The sequence below is a fragment of the Loxodonta africana genome, chromosome 5 (genome assembly GCF_030014295.1).
Source record: "Loxodonta africana isolate mLoxAfr1 chromosome 5, mLoxAfr1.hap2, whole genome shotgun sequence".
Lineage (NCBI taxonomy): Eukaryota > Metazoa > Chordata > Mammalia > Proboscidea > Elephantidae > Loxodonta > Loxodonta africana.
In genome coordinates this window covers 155080730-155103004 of record NC_087346.1, presented here as the reverse complement: position 1 = coordinate 155103004, position 22275 = coordinate 155080730, and the positions used below count along the sequence as shown (strand labels likewise).

Genomic DNA, 22275 nt, shown 5'->3' with positions numbered 1-22275 from the left:
TGGCCAATTTTTTTAGAAGTAGATGGCCAGGTCCTTCTTCCTCATCTGTCTTAATCTGGTAGCCCCATTGAAACTGTCCACCATGGGTGACCCTGCAGGTATTTGAAATACCGGTAACATAGCTTCCAGCATCACAGCAACATGCAAGCCACCACAGTATGACAAACTGACAGACGAGTGATGGATTTTTTGTCAATGCTATGCTTTTAAGTTGAAGTATAGATTTCTTGGGCATGGAATTCTTTCCAAAGCAAAATTCTAGTATCTTTTCTCCAAATGCTTAATAGAGGGGAAAAGCCAAGCCAGTTGTCATTGAATTGACTTTGACTCATTGCAACCTCATGTATTACACAGTAGAATTGCCCCATAGGGTTTCCTTGGCTGTAATCTTTATGGAAGCACCTTGCCAGGCCTTTCTTCTGAGGAGCCTCTGGTGAACTTCGAACAACCAGTCTTTTGGTTAGCGGCCAAAAGCTTTAGTGTTTCTGCCACCTAAAGACTCCCACTGTTGTTGTTAGGTGCCCGGCTCATAGCAGCCCTATGCAAAACAGAATGAAATGCTGCCTGGTCTTGCACTATCCTCACAACTGTTGCTATGTTTGAGCCCATCATTGCAGACACGATAGTTGGCAAAACCAAAAGAAACCAAACCTGCTGCCATGGAGTTGATCCCGGCTCATGGCGACCCCATGTATTACAGAGTAGAACTGCTTCATAGGATTTTTTTTGTGCTTTATGTGAAAGTTTACAGCTCAAGTTAATTTGTCATACAAAAATTTACACACATTCTCATGCGGGGGGAAGTAATCGGGAGTATGTAGCAAGTTGTGTATGGGTTTTGTGTGAGAGACTGACTTAATTTGTAAATTTTCACTTAAAGCACAATAAAAATTATTAAAAAAAATTTATACACATATTGTTCTATGACCCTAGTTGCAATCCCTATAATGTGACAGCACACTCTCCCTTTCCAACCCAGATTTACCATGTCCGTTCACCCAGCTCTTATTCCTTTCTGCCTTCTTATCCTGCCTCCTGACAGGAGCTGCCCATTTAGTCTCTTGTATCTACTTGAACTAAATAGCACACTCTTCATGAGTATTATTTTATGTTTTATAGTCCAGTCTTATCTTTGTCTGTTTGGGAATGGTTTTAGTTCTAGGTTAACAGAGAGTCCAGAAGCCATGTCTTCTGGGGTTTCTCTAGTCTCAGACCATTAAGTCTGGTCTTTTTATGTGAATCTGAGCTCTGCACCCCACTTTTCTCCTGCTCTGTCAGGGACTTTCTGTTGTATTCCCTGCTAAGGCGGTCACTGGTGGTAACAGGGCACCATCTAGTTCTGGTCTCAGGCTGATGGAGTTTCTTGTTTATATGGCCCTTTCATCTCTTGGACTAATATTTTCCTTGTGTCTTTGGTGTTCTTCATTCTCCTTTGCTCCACGTGGGTTGAGACCAATTGATGGATCTTAGATGGCCGCTTGCAAGCTTTTAAGACCCCAGATGCCACTCACCAAAGTTGGATGTGGAACATTTTCTTAATAAACTTTGTTATGCCAATTGACCTAAATGTCCCCTGAAACTATGGCCCCCAGACCCTTGCCCCTGCTACTCTGCCCCTCAAAGTGTTTGTGTTCAGGAAACTTCTTAGCTTTTGGTATAGTCCAGTTGTGCTGACTTCCCCTTATTGTGTGTTGTCCTTCTATCTAGTTAGTGAATACCCCTCTCCCTCCCTCCCCACCCTCGTAACCATCAAAGAATGTTTTCTTCTGTGTTTAAACCTTTTCTTGAGTTCTTAAAATAATGACCTCATACAATATTTGTCCTTTTGTGACTGACTAGTTTCACTCAGCATAATGCCTTCCAGATTCATCCATGTTGTGAGATGTTTCGTGGATTCATCATTGTTCTTTGTCAGTTTGTAGTATTCCATTGTGTGGAATACCATAATTGGTTTATCCATTTTTCTGCTGATGGGCACCTAAGTTGTTTGCTTCTTTTTGCTATTGTTAACACTGCTGCAACGAACATGGGTGTGCATTATCTATTTGTTGAGGGCCTTTCTTTCTCTAGGATGTATTTCCATAGGGATTTTTTTGACTGTAATCATTATGGGAGCATATTGCCAGGTCTTTCTTCTGTGGCACTGCTGGGTGGGTTTGAATAGCCAATGTATAGGTTAGTAGGCTAGTGGGAACCGTTTGTACCATCCAGGGACCTAATAGTTGGTAAGAGCTCTGCAAATACATGCTGGTGAACAAGAGGTATTATCTCTTTGAAACTCTGCACACATTCTGCCAGGGCTTTCATTATCTGTTTTTTGTTTGCTTGAACAATCAAACTAATGTTTAGCATATATCCCGGGGGCACAGGGTAGCAATGGCAGGCTGTGGTGAGGTGGAGTCGCTGGGTTTGATATCAGGCCCCACCAGCTGGGTGGCCTTGAGCAAGACATTCCACCTTTCTAAGCCTCAAACACCTGTCTGTAAAATGGGGGCAATTATTCCAAACTTGCCTGCAATGAAATTGGGTTTAAATATGATACTGTATGTGAGATAGCTTCAGTCAGAATACGGCACTTCATTTAAAGCATTTCCTTCCCTGCTAATTTATTTCTGTGTCAAATGGCAATACTCTTGTCATTACTATAATTTTCATTTATTTTACTTTGTTTATTTGTAAAATAACTTTCCTGAAAATAATAGGCATAGTTAAAATTTGGGGAGAAATCAGGCGTTAAACTTGGAAAGACGGCAGTGCCAATCTGGAAACCTTTATCAGTGCTTTGGTTGTTGCTGTTGTTAGGTGCTGTTGAGTCAACTTTTGACTCATGGTGACCCCATGTGACAGAGCAGAACTTCCCCATAGAGTTTTCTAGGCTGTAATCTTTATGGAAAGAGCCCTGATGGTGCAATGGTTAAGTGCACAGCTGCTAACCAAAAGGTTGGTGGTTCGAACCCACCAGCCACTCTTCAGGAAAAAAGACCTGGTCATCTGCTCCCGAAAGATTATAGCCTCGGAGACCTTACGGGGCAGTTCTACTCTGTCCTATAAGGTTGCTATGAGTCCTGATAAACTCGACGGCAATGGGTTTGGGTGTGGTTTTGGTTTAACCTACTAAACCCCACGAACAGTTTCTTTCACACGTTTTCTGTTACCTGAATGGTTGTGTTAGAAATGTCACCCTTTTCCTAACCAGTCTGCAGGTGCCTCTGATTGAGACCTGAGTGAGACTGACATATGGCCCTGATTCCTGTGTGAGTTCTTGGGGTAGGGTTCTCATGAAACTATTTAGGAACACTGGTGGCGCAGTGGCTAAGAGCTACAGCTGCTAACTAAAAGGTTGGCAGATTGAATCTACCAGCCACTCCTTGGAAACCCTGTGAGGCAGTTCTACCCTGTCCTATAGGGTTGCTATGAGTCAGAATCCACTCAATTATATATAACTTACAGGTACATTTTAATGCATACATAAAAAGATACATACGTACATAAAAAATACACAAATCATTAAAAAAAGGATGATCGTAAGTGCAGTTCACTGTACCTTGAACACATCCTATGTCAGAGGCTACCTTTACTTTCGTCTCTGGCTGAAATTCCCCTGCTGTTTCAGGTCTCTGAGCTGGTTTTCCCTGGCTGTTTTCTTGTACTGTTGAAAGGCACGCAGCTTGCTTTGTATATTAGATCCCTGGGAAGCCTGGCCTCACCTTACTGACCCACCTGTGCGTTGACCTTCCCATCACCCCGTTGAGCAGCAAATCTTCTGGACTCTCTGGGATTCAGACCATTGAAATTGAAATCACATTTTTCATCAGTTTCCCTGCCTGTGAAACAGGAGTGAAAATATCTACTTCCAGAATAGCCATGGGACCTGAATAAGAAAACGGCTGCAAGTGTGTTCCCCAGCCTGTCCGGGCACATAGAAGGTGAACGGCGTGGGGCCCTTCTTGTTCATCCTTCCCCATAAAGTCAAACCTTATACCACAATGTTCAGCATCTCGAGGACTGGAGGAAACCTAACTGTGTGGGCCTGGATTTCGGAAGCCTGGGATCCCCAAAGTTTGCCATGTCCCAGGGGTTCTGGATTGAATTGTCTCCAAAAATGGGAAGTTGAAGTCCTAACGCCCAGTACCTGTGAAGCAAATAAGTAGCTTATTTGGAAAGAGGGTCTTTGAAGATGTTATCAGTTAAGGAGCTCATAACAGAGTAGGGTAGATACTAGTCCCAACCCCTTCTGTGTGGTGTCTTATAGAAGGCCAGACATGGAAAGAGTCCCACACAAGAGGAAGACACCACGCGAAGATACAAGCTGTTGAGTAGGAAAATTAATAACAGACAACTTTCTTGGGTTTTAAGGTTTTTCTTATCCCATAAACCAAATATTAACCATAAAAGGCCTGACCCAAACTGCAAAAACCCGCCAGAAGCTGCTCTATTGCAATGTAAATTTGTCTTATCCTGCTAGAGAAGGATAGTTGTCAAACTGTTGCTTTCTAACCTAAATCTCAAAAAGTCTCTTGCCTGCAGGTGGGTGGAGGGCTAAATTATTAGTATCCAGGCCGGAAGTAACCTAGTATCAGTTGATCTCCGTAAAGGCAGAAGGCAGGGTTCAATCAATCACGTTAACATTACCAAAGGTTGATCTTCTATTATTTTTCCCTCCTCTTCTCTTTACAAACCCCACTGTACCTAGCTTCTAGACATTCGCCTTTTTCTGGAATCAAAATGGCCTCCCTATATGCATATAGTATGACTGCTCAGAATAAACCTTATGTTCAAATTTTGGTGAGTTTTGACTATTTTTAACAAAGTCAAGGAACACCAAGAAACGCTGGGGCTACTGACAAGAAAGGATCTTCCCCTGAGACCGACAGCCAGAGCACACTCCTGCCGATGCTCTGATTCAGAGGTGTAGCCCCCAGCACTGTAAGAGATAAATCTCTGTTCTTTAAAGCCACCTCCTCCATAGTATTTTATTACAGCAGCTCTAGGAAACTAAGACACTAGCTATGGGATCTGGGGGAGAAATGCCAAGGTTAATCTGGGCAATGGGGAGAATAACCCTTTCCTTTCTTCCCAGTGGGGTTGTTGAAGAGATAAAGGGGATGTCGCAGCGCTTTGCAAATGGTGCAGACCTTGGTAAGATCAAGAGCCATTGATCTCTAGCTCAAGTTCTTGATGGCCCAGACGAGGAACCTGAGGGTCAGAGAGCCTGGGGACCCCACCGGGGTCACGGCACTGTGAATGCAGGACAGGAATTGACTCAGTCCGTTGGGTCCCCAAGGCCAAGATGAACCATATCCCTCACGTCTCCCTCCTGCTTCCAGGGGCTCCAGGCTATGTTGTAGGGTCCCTGTTACACTGCCGGGGTCCTCCAGGGCTGGGGCCTTCCGGGATGCCACCTGGGCAGATGAACTTAGCAAACATTAGATGTTTGATTATCTCACCGTGTGAAGGTGGAGGTAGAGATTGGAGTGACACAGCCACAAGCCGATTAGGGTGCTTGGTCTCAGACCCCTCAGTCCACAGCTGAGTGTGGACTGTAGTTTGCTGATGTTGTGTTGTCCTAGGACAGTGAAGGAGGGTGCGCTGTGGTCACGTTAATCTGTATAATATCGCACCTCACAATGTCCGGGCTCACCAACAGATGGTGTCAGCAGGACTGGGGGGAATTCCCTGTCCATCTGGCCAACACCTAATGTGCACGCTGAGTGCATTTTGCATTTTGATGTAGAGCCTGGGCTCAGGAACCAGGCTGCCTGACACAGAACCCCATCTCTGCCACCTCAACCCACTCTGTGCCTTCCTTGCCTGTAAAATGGGGCAATAAAGGTGATTCTGATCCCATATCCATGCAAAAGCTCAGACAATGAAAAAGGAAGACTGAAGGGGAATTGACATATTTGGATTGTGGTGTGGACCGAGAATAGAGAATATACCTTGGATTGCCAGAAAGACAAACAAGTCAATTTTGGGGGAAGTACAGAATGCTTCCTAGAAGCAAAGATAGTGAGACTTTGTTTTGCTTATTTTGGACACGACACCAAAGAGACCAATAGCTAGAAAAGGACATCATGGTTGGTAAAATTGAGGGTCAGCAAAAACAAGAGAAACCTGAGAAACATGATATAGATTGACATGGTGGCTGCAGCAATGGGCTCAAACATAACAAAGATTGTGAAGATGGAGCAAGACTGGGCAACATTTTGTTTTGGTTATACACAAGGTTGCCATGAGTTGCCGCTGACTGGGTGGCACTTAACAACAACAACAACAAACAAAGTTGACTTGCCCATGGGATGGTGTGCAGGTTAGGTGTATTAGTAAGCCTGGTGTAGAGTGAGTGCCTAATAAGTGATCCTAGTGACTGTGCCCTCCATGTGGGCTACCATGCCGCCCGGTTGCACTGGAGAGACACTTCCAAGACAAAGCATATATAGAAAGGAACCTGTCCCTTCCTGTAATAAAGTTTGTTCCCCAAGTGCGAGCCCTGGTTCCTGCTGTATCCCTGTTCCTGTCAACCAAACCAGCTGTCTTCCAGTTGACTCTAACCACGGTGACCCATGTGTGTCAGAGTAAAACTGTGCTCCATGGGGTTTTCGATGGGTGATTTTTTGGAAGTAGATCACTAGACCATTCTTCTGAGGCACCTCTGGGCAGGCTGGAACCTTCAAACATTGGGTAGACTTGAATCGTCATCCTTTTGGCTAGTAGCCTAGACTGTTAACCACTTCCACCACCCAGGGACTCCAAACATCTGCTGAACAGCTGGATGAAAACACAGGCAGCAGAAACAGCACAGGACCTAGAGAGTGGAAGATTAGACTTCAAGTCCTTCAGGTCTCAGTTAAGATCCGTAAGACCTCGGGGATACTAACAATACCTACCTGAGGGAATGTGGAAAGTAAAGATTAAAGAAGTGCTTCTCAACTGGGGTGATTTTGCCTGCCAGGAAACATTTGGTAATATATGGGAACATTTTCGGAGTCCCTTTGTGGTACAAACAGTTAAGCACTTCGCTACTAATGGTTCATATCCACCCAGAGGCACTCCGGGAGAAAGCCCTGATGGTCTACTTCCGGAAGGTCACAGCCACTGAAAACCCTATGCACAGTTTTACTCTAACACACATGGGGTTGCCATGAATCGGAATTGATTTGCTGGCAATTGGTTTGGTTTGGCTTTTGGGGACGTTTTTGGTTGTCACTACTGGGGCGGGGCATTGCTACTGCCATCTAGTGGGTGGAGGCCTGGGATGCTGCTAAACCTCCTAGAAGGCATAGGACACCCGCCATCACAAAGAACGATCCAACCCAAAATGTCAGTAGTGTCGAGGTTAGGTTGAGAAACCTACATGCAAGGACACAATGTAAAACCGTAAAACCATAACGGCGTTGATTGTTTTCATTATTAATACTATTGTTTGGTGTGACGGGCTCCAAAGGTAGCGTCCATGTGATTTGAAGTCTGTTCTTATTTCTTTAAGAGATGACAAGAAAATTCAGCTCCTCAGACTCCTTTCTCACCAGGGGCTGCTGCTTCTGCAAACGTTACCAAATGCTATTGAAGAACTCTCATGGAAAAATCATCCATGCTCAGCTCTTTGGCCAAAAATAGGAGGCCGAGCCCCATGGTGCCTTTCTCTAACCTATGGAAGCATCAGCTGTGAGGTCTTCAAAGCCAGACAGGTCCCTCCAAACAGATGCTCCACCTGGCTTGGTGGCTTTTCACCAGTTGAGACTGTTCACCAGAAATAAGCTGCATTCCCAGAAAATCAGGCAGTGCTCACTTTCATTTTGTTCTCCACTGGGAAGCTGAGGATTGGAGATGTTAAACCAAGGATACGTCCTCCGTGTCACTGCGGTGGGCTATGCATCCTAGCACTCACACACTGTTTGGTGATTGGCTCCCTGCAGGCTCTGAACTTCCCTCCCAGGGACACAGGTCCTGCCACATTCACTTCTGTGTCCCCAGTGACCTGTCCAGGACTATGACATGTCTGTCAAATGGCTGAATGCAAATCTCTTACTGCAGTGACACTTGTATCCCCTGCGTTCATGCACTGCTTCACCCTATAGGCTTCCTTACTGCTGCAGGGGGACCGTCTCCTCTCTCACGAGCTTTCTCTGGTTGGCAAAGTGCACTGGGCCCATGGGCAAGGCAAGTACCTGTGCTAGGGGGCGAAGGTCCTCGGAGCAACCCTCAGCCAGTGATGCCTGCAGTTATAGATAAATACCCCAGGCAAGGGAAGACAGGTGAGGCAATGGCGATTCAGTGGTAGAATTTTTGCCCTTGCTATGGAATGAATTGTATCCCACAAAAGTGTGGGTCAATGTGGCTAGGCCGTGATTCCCAGTGTTGTGTGGCTGTCCCCCATTTTGTGATCTGATGTGATTATCCTATGCGTTGTAAATCCTAACTTCTATGATGTTAATGAGGCAGGATTAGAGGCAGTGATATTAATGAGGCAGGACTCAACCTACAGGATTAGGTCTCATCTTGAGTCAGTCTCTTTTGAGATATGAAAGAGAGAAGCGAGCAGAGAGGAGAGGGACCTCATGCCACCAAGAGAGAGGCTTCGGGAGTGGAGCTTGTCCTTTGGACCCCAGGTCCCTGTGCTGAGAAGCTCCTAGACCAGAGGAAGATCAATGATAAGGGCCTTTCCATAGAACCAACCGAGAGAGAAAGTCTTCCTCTGCAGCTGGTGCCCTGAATTCAGACTTTTAGCCTCCTAGACAGTGAGAGAATAAACTTCTGTTTGTAAAAGCCATCCACTTGTAGTATTTCTGTTATAACAGCTCTAGATGACTAAGGAGGCCCTTCCCACAGGAGATCTGGCTTCATTTCCCGGCCAATGCTCCTCAAGTGCAGCCACCACCCACGTGTCTGTGGAGGCTTGCGGGTTGCTGTGATGCTGAACAGGTCTGTACAGAGTACTCACGGAGGGCTGAGACAAGGCTAACTGAAGCCCGCTATCCCTGACGGCGCAGAACACCCGCGTTGGTTTGTGCAGTTCTGGGACTGAGTTTCTCAGGCTGGCGGGGGACTAGGAGCCTTAGGGCAGGCAGGACTGCAGGGAAATTGTGATGGGCTCTGGAACCTCACACCATGTCCCCAGCCTGCAGTCACAGAGCCCCTTCCTGTTCTGCTGGCCAGAGCACAGGGGGACCAGGGAGGCACAGTGCTTGGTTGGTGAGACTTCCTGTCTGAGCCTGGTGTGCACATCCAGGCTGAGCTGGGCACTGCAGGCTCTCAGAGCTGCAGCTTCCAGGACACACGGCAGGTTGCTGTCCCTTTCACCATCCCCAGTGGCCCAGTGGTATCGGGGTCTTACCAGCTCGCTGGCCAGAGCTCAGACAACCCTCCCCGCCCCAGACCCTTGACCTCTACCACTCTGCCTCCACGTCTGCTCTGGTAGCTTAGCCAGCTGCAGCGCCCTAGGTCTGCCAAGGCACCGCACAGACCCGAGCACTGTCTCCACTCCTGGGACTCCACACCCTCCCTTCTTCACCAGCTCCTCCGTGCCCTCAGGGTCAGCCCACGTGCAGTTGGCACAGTGCTGCAGGGACCTTCCCCAACCCCTGGGCCAAGCCTGGGGCTGCTGTGAGCTCCCTCTGCCTGGGCTGCCCTTTGTCTTATTACTCATCCCTGAGCTGCTGTTGTTGCTTAGCCCTGGTGCGCAGTGGTTAAGTGCTCAGCTGCTAACCGAAAGGTTGGTGATTCGATCCTACCAGCCGCTCCGTGGGGAAAAGATGTGGCAGTCTGCTTCTGTAAAGATTGCAGCCTTGGAAACCCTATGGGGCAGTTCTACCCTATCCAATAGGGTTGTTACGAGTCAGAATCGACTTGACGAGAGTGGGTTTGTGCTGTTGTCATTGGCTGTCTGCCAAGAACAGCTAAACCTTGATGGCTTCATAAGGGTCAGCCTGGTATGTGTCCCTCTGACCCTCCTGGAGGGCAGGATGTGTATGGGGTCCTGGATCAAGGGCCTGGCTTGGTATGTGTGGGCCGAGGGGAAATGACCTGCTGGCAGTCCCGTCTGCGGGAGCTGAGCTGCTGAGCCCGTGAGCCCACTGCACCCAAGCCTCTGCTCTGACAGGTCACAAGCCCCAGATATTAGCAACCACTCGGGCCAGGCCTGAGCTTTCTGCATCCTTTGCTGATCAAGCTGACCAGGCTGACCCTAGCTGAGTCCCTAGCAGACTCAGTGACACCCACTCCCCAGCAGCCATGATGATGGCATCCCAGCAAGTCCCACACCACCTTACCTAAGTAAGTAATAATGATAATAGCTATCCTTGTCACTGAGTGAGTCTTCCTGCCACACCAGGCACACTATCAATAGCCTCCTTGAATTCTTACAACTACGTTGCAAGGAAGTTTTTTCGTCCGTTTTGCAGATGTGTAAACCGAGGCTCAGTGAGGTTATGTAACTTGCTTAAAGTCCTTCTGGCAGCGGCAGAGCCAAGACTTGAATCCAGGCGATGCTGCTCTGGACCTCATGCACTCACTTAACGGTCTGTGACCCTCCTCTCCTCGCCAGCATCTCTGTGCCAGCTCAGTGCCCTCGCCCCTACTTTCAGATGGACTCCAGGGCCCAGAGATGTGAAGCTGGCACCTTGCTCAGGCCACTCTGCAGAGGTGGAATTAGAACCCAGGTCTGTGTAGCTCGGAAGCCAGGGGTCTGACCTCTCCAGGGTCCCATGTCTCATCCCACCCACACTGCCAGCCTACCACTCCCTCCCAGCGTCACCGGCTGGCTTCCTGGGGGCCAGGGCTTTGGTCCTCCCAGGAGGACTTGATCTCGTTGGAAGGGAACTTACTTCTCTCTGTTGAATATGGTGAACTCCTTCCGCACGGTCTCCAAACACTGCTGCAGGTGGCCGTTCTGTCACAGAGCACAGAGGGGACTGTAAGTGACAGAACACCATCAGGGAGACGTGACAAAGGAGCGATGAGGGAGCAGTGGACCTATTGCCAAGCAGGCCGAGATAAGTGGCTGGAGGAGACCCTGGGAATATAAACGGCTGTGTCCCAGGAGGGCCTGGCAGACAAAGTGTTCTTTCTCTATTTTAAGCCATTAAATACAACTCTGGGGAGTCCCTGGGTGGTGCAACCAGATGGCGAAAAATGCCGTTCGCTTTTTTGCAAACAGTATACATTTTTCAGTGCCAAGTCCTCTGGCCAGGCACTCCACGCTTTCCTGGTTCAGGAGTCTGTATCTCTTTGAGCACCATTTTGGTCCCAATAGACTATGAGAAATTTGGGTGTCTGAGATGAGGAGTTCTTGGGTTGGCCTTTATTTAACCCACTCTAATGGGTCCCTGGGTGCTGCAAACTGTGAAGACACTTGGCTGCTAACCAAAAGGTTGGAAGTTCTAGTCCACTCAGAGGCACCTGAGAAGAAAGCCTATGGAGCACAGTTGTACTCTGACACACATGGGGTGGCCCTGAGTCAGAATAGACTCCATGGCGACTGGATTTTTGGTAAATACAACTTCAAAGCCATGTTAAATGGAATAAAAACCCAAAAACCCGCTGCCCTTGAGTTGATTTCAACTCCCAGTGACGCTATAGGGCAACGTAGAACTACCGCCGTAGGGTTTCCAAGGCTGTAATCTTTACAGAAGCAGAATGCCACATCTTTCTCCCCCAGAGCAGCCAGTGGCTTCATACCGCCGACCTTTCGGTTAGCAGCCTAGTGCTTTAACTACTACGCCACCAGGGCTCCTTGTTAGGGGGAATATGGACTGAAAATGATAAGCTTGGTCTCCTGATCTTTTGAAGGTTTATCAGACCTAATCAAGAAGCATGGGAGAAGAGAAATTCAAGACCTATGTGCAAAGGTGCTCCTTATCTCTTGCAAGCACAGGCACCAAGAAGCAGCGCCCGTCACAAATGCTCTATAACACAGGTCCTAGAGGCTGCCTGAGTGCCCTCGTGGATGGAAACACCCTTCCCCTATGGCACTTCAGCTGTCACAGCACAGCCAGGTGTCTCCGGGGTCAGCTTCTCCACCAGGCGCAGCAGGCACAGTGCCGGGGCCCACAAGACTTTTAGGGGCCACGAAGATGTTTTCATTTCTTTTAAGATGGGAAGAAAAAATAACCTTTTAGGGTCAAGGGTTATTTCCACCTTTATACCAATGTGGTCATAAAATTTAATTTTTAATTTTTTTTCTTGAAGAAAAACAAAGAACAAAAAAACCAAGCTTGTTGCTGTCCACTTAACTGTCTCAGCCAGCCACCCTACAGAACAGAGTAGAACTGCCCCATCGGGTTTCCAAGGAGCGGCTGGTGTATTTGAACTGCCGACCTTTTTGGTTAGCAGCCAAGCTCTTAACCACTGCCCCACTGGGGAAGGTGTCCATGAAAGCAAAAGTGTCCAGGACCCACAAAAGTCGTAACGCTGCCTGGGCACCTGCACAGTATAAGATCTTTCCGAAATCTCCACTGGGACTGCCCAGCACAGCACTGATGTAACTTAGTGTTGCTTTTTTCCACTTGGGCTTCAAGCGCTACGGGAGGTCCTGGTGCTAGGAACAGTGCTAACACAAATCTGTGACTATGGACACCTGCTGTGGTTGCTGTGAGCTGCTGTGGAGTTGGCCCCCGCCCAGTGGCGACATCATGCACAAGGGAACAAAACGCTGCCCCGTCCCGCGCCATCCCCACGATCAGTTGTCCACGGGACCACTGTGCTCCACAGGATTTTCACTGGCTGATTTTTGTAAGTGGATCTTTCTTCCTAGTCCATCTGAGTCTGGAAGCGCCACTGAAATTTGTTGAGTACCATAGCAACACGCAAGCCTGCACTGACAGACGGGTGGCGCCCGGATCTGCAGTAATTTCTTTACGGTAGCTTACTATGAAAGACCCCTTCCTTTTTCGATGGTGGCACTTTTTTTTTTTTTAACTGCACATGAAGGTATTTGGAAATATATAATGAAATGCTGTATCTGGCTAAAAACTATCCTAGCTCAGTTGTTTCCTTATGAGAATAAAATCCAACTCCTCCTGGGTCTGCTCCTGAGGAAGTGCTCACCAGAGGACAGCTGTCCTTCGTGCCGTCTTTGGACCTGTTCTTGGCCAACCTCTTCTTCTTTTTGTGAAGCGGCTTGGATTCTAGAATCATCTCTTCAAGTTCAAACGTGGGGTCACAATTCAATCTTCCTTTCTGAAAGGAAGTGGAAAGAAAACATGGTTTGTCTATATTCCGTTTCTCACAGAATTTTCTTTTCATTCATTCATTCAACAAATAATGATTGACTGCTACTGCGGCAGCCTAACTCCAGGCCATAATCCTGTGTGTCGTCTCTCAGGTCTGACCATAAGCAGTTACAAAGGCTTTCCCTGGCAGGACTAGTTGGGGGAAGCTGCCCTCCCCACACCAGACTAGCTGCATAGTCTGGAGGGGGTCACTGTCAAGGACTCAGTTCCCCCAGCTGGCCATGCCCTTACGTATATCTGCGTTCATAGCTGTAATGGACTGAAATGTGTCCCCCCTAAAAATACGTTCACCTATGAATGTAATGCAGTGGAGTGGAGTGGGGTGGGGTGGGGTGGGGTGGGGTGGAGTGGAGTGCAATGCAATGCAATGTAATCACCCTCCATAATGCAATCTAATGTAATGTGGTCAATCAACTGAGGGCATACCAGCACAGGGTGGATCCTAAACCCAATCACTTTTGAGTCATACAAAGAACATCACAGACACAAAGACAAGCAAGCCACATACTGGGGAAGACAGATACCATGTGAGAATTGTCAAGAACAAAGGAAAGCCAGGGCTACCCACAAGGGAAGGAATCCACACAGACGAGACCTTGGTTTGGACTTTTAGCTTCCAGAACTGTGAGAAAATAAGTCCGTGCGTGAAAGCCACACTCTTGTGGTATTTTTGTTACAGTAGAACTAGGAGACTAAGGCATTCAAAGGCCTCCTTATCTGGGGGCCTTTGCTGAAGACTTTTCCCCAGTGCCTCCACTGAGACCTCCTTTTGGGGGCCAGGTGCTTGAAGACACTTTATCCTTACTTAGTACTCAGTGCTTAGTACTTAGTACTCAGCACTCAACACTCCTAACTCTTCTCTCCTTTCTCTGGCCCTCAGGTCCATACAATGGCCAAACAAAGAAACAAACAAACCTATTGCTATCAGTGGATTCTGGCCCATGGTGATCCCATGCATTACAGAGTAGAACAGCTCCAAAGGGTCTTCTTGGCTGTATGGAAGCAGATCACCAGACCTTTCCATGGCACTGCTGGGTGGGTTTGAACTGCCAATCTTTAGGTTAGCAGTTGAGTGCAAACTATTTGCACCACCCAGGGACCTCATAAAATGACAGGAGCCGTTTATCCAGGGCTCCCTTGGCAGTGGGACAATTTCCCCCAGCTTGTGCCGATACAGGTGATTCTCACCCAGTGCCAACCTGTGGGGGAAAATGGAACACTGGGGAGCTGGTATATTATTTCTGGCCTCTTGTTCATGCCGTCACAGTGTTATGGGTTACATTATGTCCCCCCAAAATGTGTGCTAACTTGTCTAGGCCATGATTCCCAGTATTGTGTGGCTGTCCACCATTTTGTCATCTGATGTGATTTTCCTATGTGTTGTATATCCTACCTCTATGATGTTAATGGGGTAGGATTAGAGGCAGTTATGCTAATGAGGCAGGACACAATCTATAAGATTAGGTTGTGTCTTAAACAAATCTTTTTTTGAAAATTTTTATTGTGCTTTAAGTGAAAGTTTACAAATCAAGTCAGTTTCTCTTACAAAAATTTATATACAACTTGCTATATACTTGCTCTCCCCCTAATGAGACAGTACACTCATTTCCTCCACTCTCTCCTTCCTAGTCCATTTGGCCAGCTTCTGACCGCCTCCGCCCTCCCATGTCCCCTCCAGACAGGAGATGCCAACATAGTCTCTTGTGTCTAAGTGATCCAAGAAGCTCACTCTTCACCAGTATCATTTTCTATCCCATTGTCCAGTCCGATCTCTGAAGAGTTGGCTTTGGGAATGGTTCCTGTCTTGGGCTAACAGAAGGTCTGGGACCATGACCACCAGGGTCCTTCTAGTCTCAGAAGACCATTAAATCTTGGCTTTTTACGAGAATTTGATGTCTGCATCCCCCTGCTCTCCTGCTCCCTCAGGGGTCCTCTGTTGTGTTCCCTCTCAGGGCAGTCATCAGTTGTAGCCGGGGACCATCTAGTTCTTCTGGTCTCAGACTAATGTAGTCTCTGCTTTATGTGGCCCTTTCTGTCTCTTGGGCTCATAATACCTTGTGTCTTTGGTGTTCTTCATTCTCCTTTGCTCCAGGTGGGTCAAGGCCAACTGATACAACTTAGATGGCCGCTTGCTAGCATTTAAGACCCTAGACGCCACTCTCCAAAGTGGGATGCAGAATGTTTTCTTAATAGATTTTATTATGCCAATTGACTTAGATGTTCCCTGAAACTATGGTCCCCAAACCCCTGCCCCTGCTATGCCGGCCTTCAAAGCACTCAGCTTATTCAGGAAACTTCTTTGCTTTGGGTTTAGTCCAGTTGTGTTGACATCTCCTATATTGTGTGTTGTCTTTCTCTTTGCCTAAAATAGTTCTTTTCTACTATCTAATTTGGGTACTATCTAATTAGTGAAAACCCTTCTCCCTCCCTCCCTCCCCCCTCCTCCCTCTCGTAACCATCAGACAATATTTTCTTCTCTGTTTAAACTATTTCTCGAGTTCTTAAAATAGTGGTCTTATACAATATTTGCCCTTTTGCAGCTGACTAATTTCACTCAGCATAATGCCTTCCAGGTTTCTCCATGTTATGAAATGTTGCACAGATTCCTCACTGTTCTTTATCGATGCGTAGTATTCCATTGTGTGACTATACCATAATTTATTTATCTATTCATCCGTGGATGGGCACTTTGGTTGCTTCCATCTTTTTGCTATTGTAAACAGTGCTGCAATGAACATGGGTGTGCGTATATCTGTTTGTGTAAAGGCTCTTATTTCTTTAGGATATATTGCAAGGAGTAGGATTGCTGGATCGTATTAAACTAATCTCTTTTGAGATATAAAAGAGAGAAGTGAGCAGAGAGATACAGGGACCTCATACCACCGAGAAACAAAAGCCAGGAGAATAGTGCAGCCTTTGGCCCCGGGGTCCCTGCAATGAGAAGCTCCTAGATCAGGGGAAGATTCATGACAAGGACCTTCCCCCAGAGCCAACAGAAAGAGAAAGCCTTCCCCTGGAGCTGGAGCCCTGAATTTGGACTTCTATCTAGCCTCCTAAACTGTGAGAGAATAAACTTCTCTTTGTTTAAGCCACCCACCTGTGCTATTTCTGCTACAGCACTAGATGACCGAGACACCGAGTAAGTGAAGAACACGTCATTGCTACTTTTGTTTTGGCCGGTGGTCTCAGTCATCACTCCCGGCAGCTCAGCTCGCTCCAGCTCAGCTCAGCCTCTAACGCCACTGGAGAATATACATCAGTTACATTTTTTTCTGTTTTCTTCAGGAGATTTTGGTTCAGTTTTTGCGATCTGACTTTTTTTCAGTTAATATTTGATCATAAGCACGTTCCCATGTCGTTCCTACACTTTCGTAAATATCATTTTAAATAATTTCATTGTAAAACGCCATTGTGGTTAAAATCTGCCCAACTCCCTGCCCTGGGTCCCTGTTGCCCCCACAGCTCTAGGCAGGGACCCTCCCACCTTGGTCAGGAATTCTGGCCTCCATGACTCCAGGACTGGGACCCCAGGTCCCAGGAGGCCATTTCTATCCTGAGACCCAGCTTTAATGACTGGTCCAGGATGCCAGTCCCCGAAAGCAATACAGGCTACTGGTTTATAAATTCAGTAGGTCAAGAGCCCCATGAGGTGGGAGGTGGGGAGGGATCCCAGTTCTGCTGCTTTCCGACCTCAGACAAGTTACTTAACTTCTTTGAGAGTCAATTCATTATCTGCAACGTCTGGACAACAACACTTCCTTGCTGTTGTTGCTCTTAGTTGCTGAGGAGTGTTGGATACTCTGCGCTGCATGGAGATTCCCTGGTGGAGTCTGTGAGGGCCGAGTTTGGCAGAAGACGACCATCCTAGACTGTGAGCGTCTTTCTCTGGGATATGCAGAGCGTGCGTTCCTAAGACAGTCAGCCCTCCTGCAGGATGTATTAACTAAACGGCAACTGCACCAGGTGATATTTACCGAGGGCTTGCTGTGGTCATGCCCTGCTCCAGGTCTCTGCCAGGCTTTGGGTGTGGGCCCTCTCAAGCTCCCTGAGGGGTCCTACTCTCCTAGTTTGACAAGTGAGGGGCCTGGGATTTCTGTCCTATTTGCGGTTTGCACTCAGCTACTAACTGAAAGGTTGGCAGTTCAAACCTACCTAGTGGTGCTATAGAAGAAAGGCCTGGCAATCTACTTCTGTAAGACTAAAACCAAAAGGCCAGTTGCTGCAGACTTGACTCTGACTCATGGCCACCCTATGTAAAAAAAAAAAAAAAATGTAAAGCAGAGTAGAATTGCTCTGTGGGGTTTTCAAGGCTGTAACCCTTTGGAAGCAGATTGCCAGGCCTTTCTTCCAGGGGACCTCTGGGTGTGTTTGAACCATCAACCTTTTGGTTAGTAGTTAAGCACTTAGCTGTTTGTGCCAACCAGTCACTCCTTCGGTAAGATCACAGCCACTGAAAACCCTGTGGATCGTAGTTCTACTCTAAAGCACAGGGGTCACCATGAGTCGAATTGACTAGACGGCAACAGGTTTTTTGTCACTAGTCTGTGCCCCCTGCAGTCTCCTGTGGGAGAAATGCAACTGCAGGGTTATGAACCCGTCCGTTCCTAAGTGTGTCTTTAGGTCGAATTTACATGTTAAAGCGGAACAGTTAGGTATGATTCGTATCTAACATCAGTCAAATGTTTGTGTTAGTGTACAGGCAGTCCTGGGCTATGAACAGAATAGGCTTAACGGGGTCGATTCGTAACTACAGGTTGTTCATAACTACTGCTTATACTGCCCACCATCAACCCCTCTCCCCAGCTTTCTTGTGGATGTTACACTGCCCACCATCGACCCCTCTCCCCAGCTTTCTTGTGGATGTTACACTGCCCACCATCGACCCCTCTCCCCAGCTTTCCTGTGGCCACCCCAAACCTCTTGTTTCCCCCTTTAGGCATCCCCTTCTCATCAGGCAGTCTTCTTGCTGGTCCAAGACCCCAGCATCTCTCTCCCGGAGGCCGGGGACCCCCTAACCTGCACCCCTGTCTTGGCTCCTGCCCCTGCAGTTTATTCTCCACCCCCAGCCAGAACCATCCTCTAAAATGTAAACTTGACACCCTCTCTTCCCCACCTAAAACCCTCCAGTGGTTTCACCTCAAACCCTGCAGAGATCCACGGAATCCTCCATGGTGTGGCCTGCCTTCCCTTCTAACCCGGTTCCCTGTGATTTTCCCCCTGGTTTATCCTGCTCTAGCCACAAGCCTCTTGGTGTTCTTTGAAACCTGGTACGGTTAATTTTTTTTTTCTCTTTTTTAACCATTGTAAGAAGTTTGCAATTTTACTGTGACTGTGATTATGATCCACTAGAAACTTCCGTACAGTGAAACAGATTCAGCTGTTGAAGACATCTCTATGGGTTCATTTTATGTGTCCACTTGGCTAGGCTAAGCTGCCCAGTTGTTTGGTCAAACACTGGTTTAGTTGTTGTTATGGGGTGGTCACGTGTGATGGAATCAGTTGGCCTCAGGTAAAGCAGATCACCTTCCACAATGTCAGTGAGACTCATCCAATCAGTTGAAGACCTTAAGAGCTAAAAGGGAGTTTCCCTGGGGTGTGTTCTGCCTCCAGATTATAAATGAACATATTCCCAGAACATTCTTACTCTTCACTCTTCTTGTTGCCCAATGTGATGGTTAAGGTTGTGTGTCAGCTTGGCTGGGGCGGGATTCTCAGTGGTTCGGCAGTTACGATGTAATTTGGCAGTTATGTAATGATGTAATCGCCTCCATGATGGGTTCTACTCTGAGCAGCCAATCAGGGTTGAAAGGGATTTTTCTTGGGAGGTGTGGCCTGCACCCAACATATATGGACTTTCTGGCAAAGCTTGCTAGTATTTGCTCGCTCTGGGTCCTGCATCTGGCTCATTATCATCTGATCTCCAGTTCTTGGAACTTGAGCCAGCAGCCTGCCCTCTGACCTGCCGATCTTGGGTTCATCAGCCTCTGAAGCTACGTGAGTCAGAGGAAGCTTCCAGTCTGACGCTTGACCCAAGGACTTGGAATTCTCCAACCTCTACAACCTACGGATTTTGGAGCACAAGACTGCAGGAGTCTCCAGCCTGTTACCTGTCCTATGGATTCTGGACTTGCCAGCCCCCACAATTATGTGGGACAATTCCTTGAAGTAAATCTCTCTCTCTACACACACACACACACCCCTCATTGGTTCTGTTTCTGTAGAGAACCCTAAGACAAACTGCAACCTCTTTGCTGCCTTGAGGTGTGCTTGGGGTCTTACAGTTCCCTCTGCCTGGAAGGTTTGGCCCCAAGGCCTGGTTCATCATTTCATCTCTATTCAAATGTTGTCTCCTTGGAGAGGCCTTCTCTGCAGACTCCACTAAAAAACACCCCTGGCTTCCTCACCTCTTACCCAGTCTCTCTCCTCTTAGCTTGAATGTGTAGTAACTGTCCATATTCTTACCCGGTGTTATGTTATGTATCGGGTATATGTACCATGTATACCTGATGTTATATGTAATTTACTGGTTCAGTAGTCAGTTGTCTGTCTTCCTCACCTGAGAGTCAGCTCCACAAAGGCAGGGGCTCAGTCTGTTCTAGTCACCCAGTGTTATGGATTGAATGATGTCCCCCCAAAAGATATGTTGACATCCTAAGCCCTGTAGCTGTGAATGTGACCTTGTTTGGACACAAGGTTTTTGTTGTTAAGTTAAAACAAAAACAAAAAAAGCCCACTGAGTTAATTCCAACTCACAGCGACCCTATAGGACAGAGTAGAACTACCCCATGGGGTTTCCAAGGAGCAGTTGGTGGATTTGAACAGCCTACCTTTGAGTTAGCAGCCGAGCTCTTAACCACTATGCCACCAGGGCTCCACTGGGAAGTTAGCAAGGTCATACCAGAGAAGGGTGGGTCCTAATCCCTTCTAAGTGGTGTCTCATCAAAGGGGAGACCAGACACAGAGATGGAGTCACAGAAGGGAAAGAAGCCATGTGGAGATGCATCCACAAGCCAAGGAATGCCTGGGGCTACCAGAAGCTGGAGGAGATGAGGACGTGTCTTCCCCTCCAGTGGACAAAGAGGACATGGCCCTGCCGATGCTCTAGACTCTCAGTCTCTAGAACTGTGAGACAATAAATTTCTGTTCTTTAAAGTCACTGACTTTGTGGTATTTCGTTATGGTAGCCCCAGGGCTCTAAGACACCCTGCTCTCCCCAGTGTCTGGAACTGTGCATGGGGTGGTGTGCACTAAATGCTTGCTATTCAGTGCACAAAGGGTGACTCAGCACCCTAAAGGACCCAACCACGAGAGCTGCCCAATGGGACCTGGGAGATCAGGCCTAAATCCACCCTGAATCTCAGAGAAACGAGATACTTGGATGCTCAAGTGGCCATGATCATCCGACTGGCCAATTGCCTGGGCCATCCTTCATGCCAAGGTGGGGGACCCTGCAGCTGGGTGGCATGACCTCAGATGAGACTTCCACTCACGTTGGGCACAAAGCCAGGTGTCAGCGCCTTCTCGAACACCGCATCCCAGTTCATGTTGGCCAAGTAGGGTGCACTCTGGATGTCACTGAGGCTGGACAGGCGGCTCTCGGGGTCCTTGGTCAGGAGCTGTGGTCAGAGAGCAAAGGTTCCTTGAACTGTGCGTCCCACCGAGGTTAATGGGGACTCTGACGAAGGGGTCTTAGGACAAGGAAGGGGCCTCTGTTCTTTATGCCTGTTAAGGCCATGCCCTGTCTGGGTCACCGGTCTTGGATAGGGCCAATTCCTGCTCACATCTCCTTATATAGCCAGGCAGGGATGGGGAGGCCAGGAGGTCCCCCAGCATGGCGTTCTGTGGGCAGGAACTCGGTTCTCAGTCTCTCTGTTCTCTGAACTGCTGTATTTTTATGCAAATAATGCACACATTCTATGTTTGCCCACCACATCCTCCCTCCGTGAGGTATTTTCGTAAGTGCTATGCCAATTTTTTTAATCTGTTGCTGAAAAAAGAAATCAGCATAGTGTGCTTACGAAAATACTTCCCCGGGGTGGATGGTGCGGTTGACAAATGAATGTAGAACACATGTGTTATTTGTGTAAAAATGCCATAGAGCCCCCCCTCCCCACTGCTGCCTCTATCGATGTCTGCGGGGGCTCCCAATTAAAAATGAAAAAGAATTAGCCACTCTCTCTCATGACTTCCAACTTGGTGATTGGAGGTACAAAAGTGCAATAAAGTTTATTCCTGGATGGCTATGAGGTGACCTCTGAGGCCTGATGGAGTGGCCTCATCTGTAGCCAAAGGGCAATGGTTAGCCTCTACTCAAATCGAGTTTCTGCTAATGAGGGTGGTAAGTGTAAAAACAACCAGAAGGGTATCACCTTGCGTCCAAATGGGGTTTCAGATTTCGGGGGAACACAGCTAGCTTACAGAGAGCAAAGAGTGCTTGGGCAAAAATGAAGGAAGGAGGCCCTGGTCCTGTCCCAAACAAACTTAACAGCTGTGTGACTTTCCGGAGCTCCTTTCCTCATTTGAAAGCAGAAAGAACACAGGCAGCCCCCAGTGACGAACATTCAACTTATGGACAACTGGTACTTGCCTTTTAGCGTTATGTAAATTTGCCCTCATTTGAAATGACTGAACCAACCCCTACCTGCAACAAACACTTCAGCACAGTCACCTTCGCTTGCTTGCTGCACCTGCAGCTTTTAAATCATTGAAAAGGCTTCCAGCCTTTTCTTTTACTAAACCGAAATCAAACCTGTTGCCTTTGAGTCAGTTCTGACTCATAGCGACCCTACAGAACAGAATAGAAGTGCCCCATAGGGTTTCCAAGGAGCGGCTGGTGGATTTGAACTGCCAAACTTTTTGGTTAGCAGCAGAACACTTAACCGCTGTGCCACCTGCTCCGACTCACCTACAAATTCTTAAAGACATAGGTAGAAACGGATCTGATTCCTAACCCTGGGACTACCTGTATTAACTCTTTCATTTCTAGCTCACGGTTAGGATGAGAGCCAAACAGGACTGGTGAAGGATCTGGGACATGCTACGGAGG

The 22275-nt window shown here is 47.6% G+C and overlaps 1 protein-coding gene across 2 annotated transcripts in view; it reads right to left on the bottom strand.

Moving 5' to 3' along the window:
- STK32B (serine/threonine kinase 32B) overlaps positions 1 to 22275 on the bottom strand; it is a 337224-nt gene that overhangs the window by 5004 nt on the left and 309945 nt on the right. For both annotated transcript variants that reach the window (XM_023549727.2, XM_010591361.3), the window contains 3 exons: positions 20720 to 20845; positions 13045 to 13176; positions 10824 to 10888 (listed from right to left, as the gene is read on the bottom strand). In XM_023549727.2, coding sequence (XP_023405495.1) covers positions 10824 to 10888; positions 13045 to 13176; positions 20720 to 20845 — 323 coding nt within the window. The remainder of the gene's footprint in view (positions 1 to 10823; positions 10889 to 13044; positions 13177 to 20719; positions 20846 to 22275) is intronic.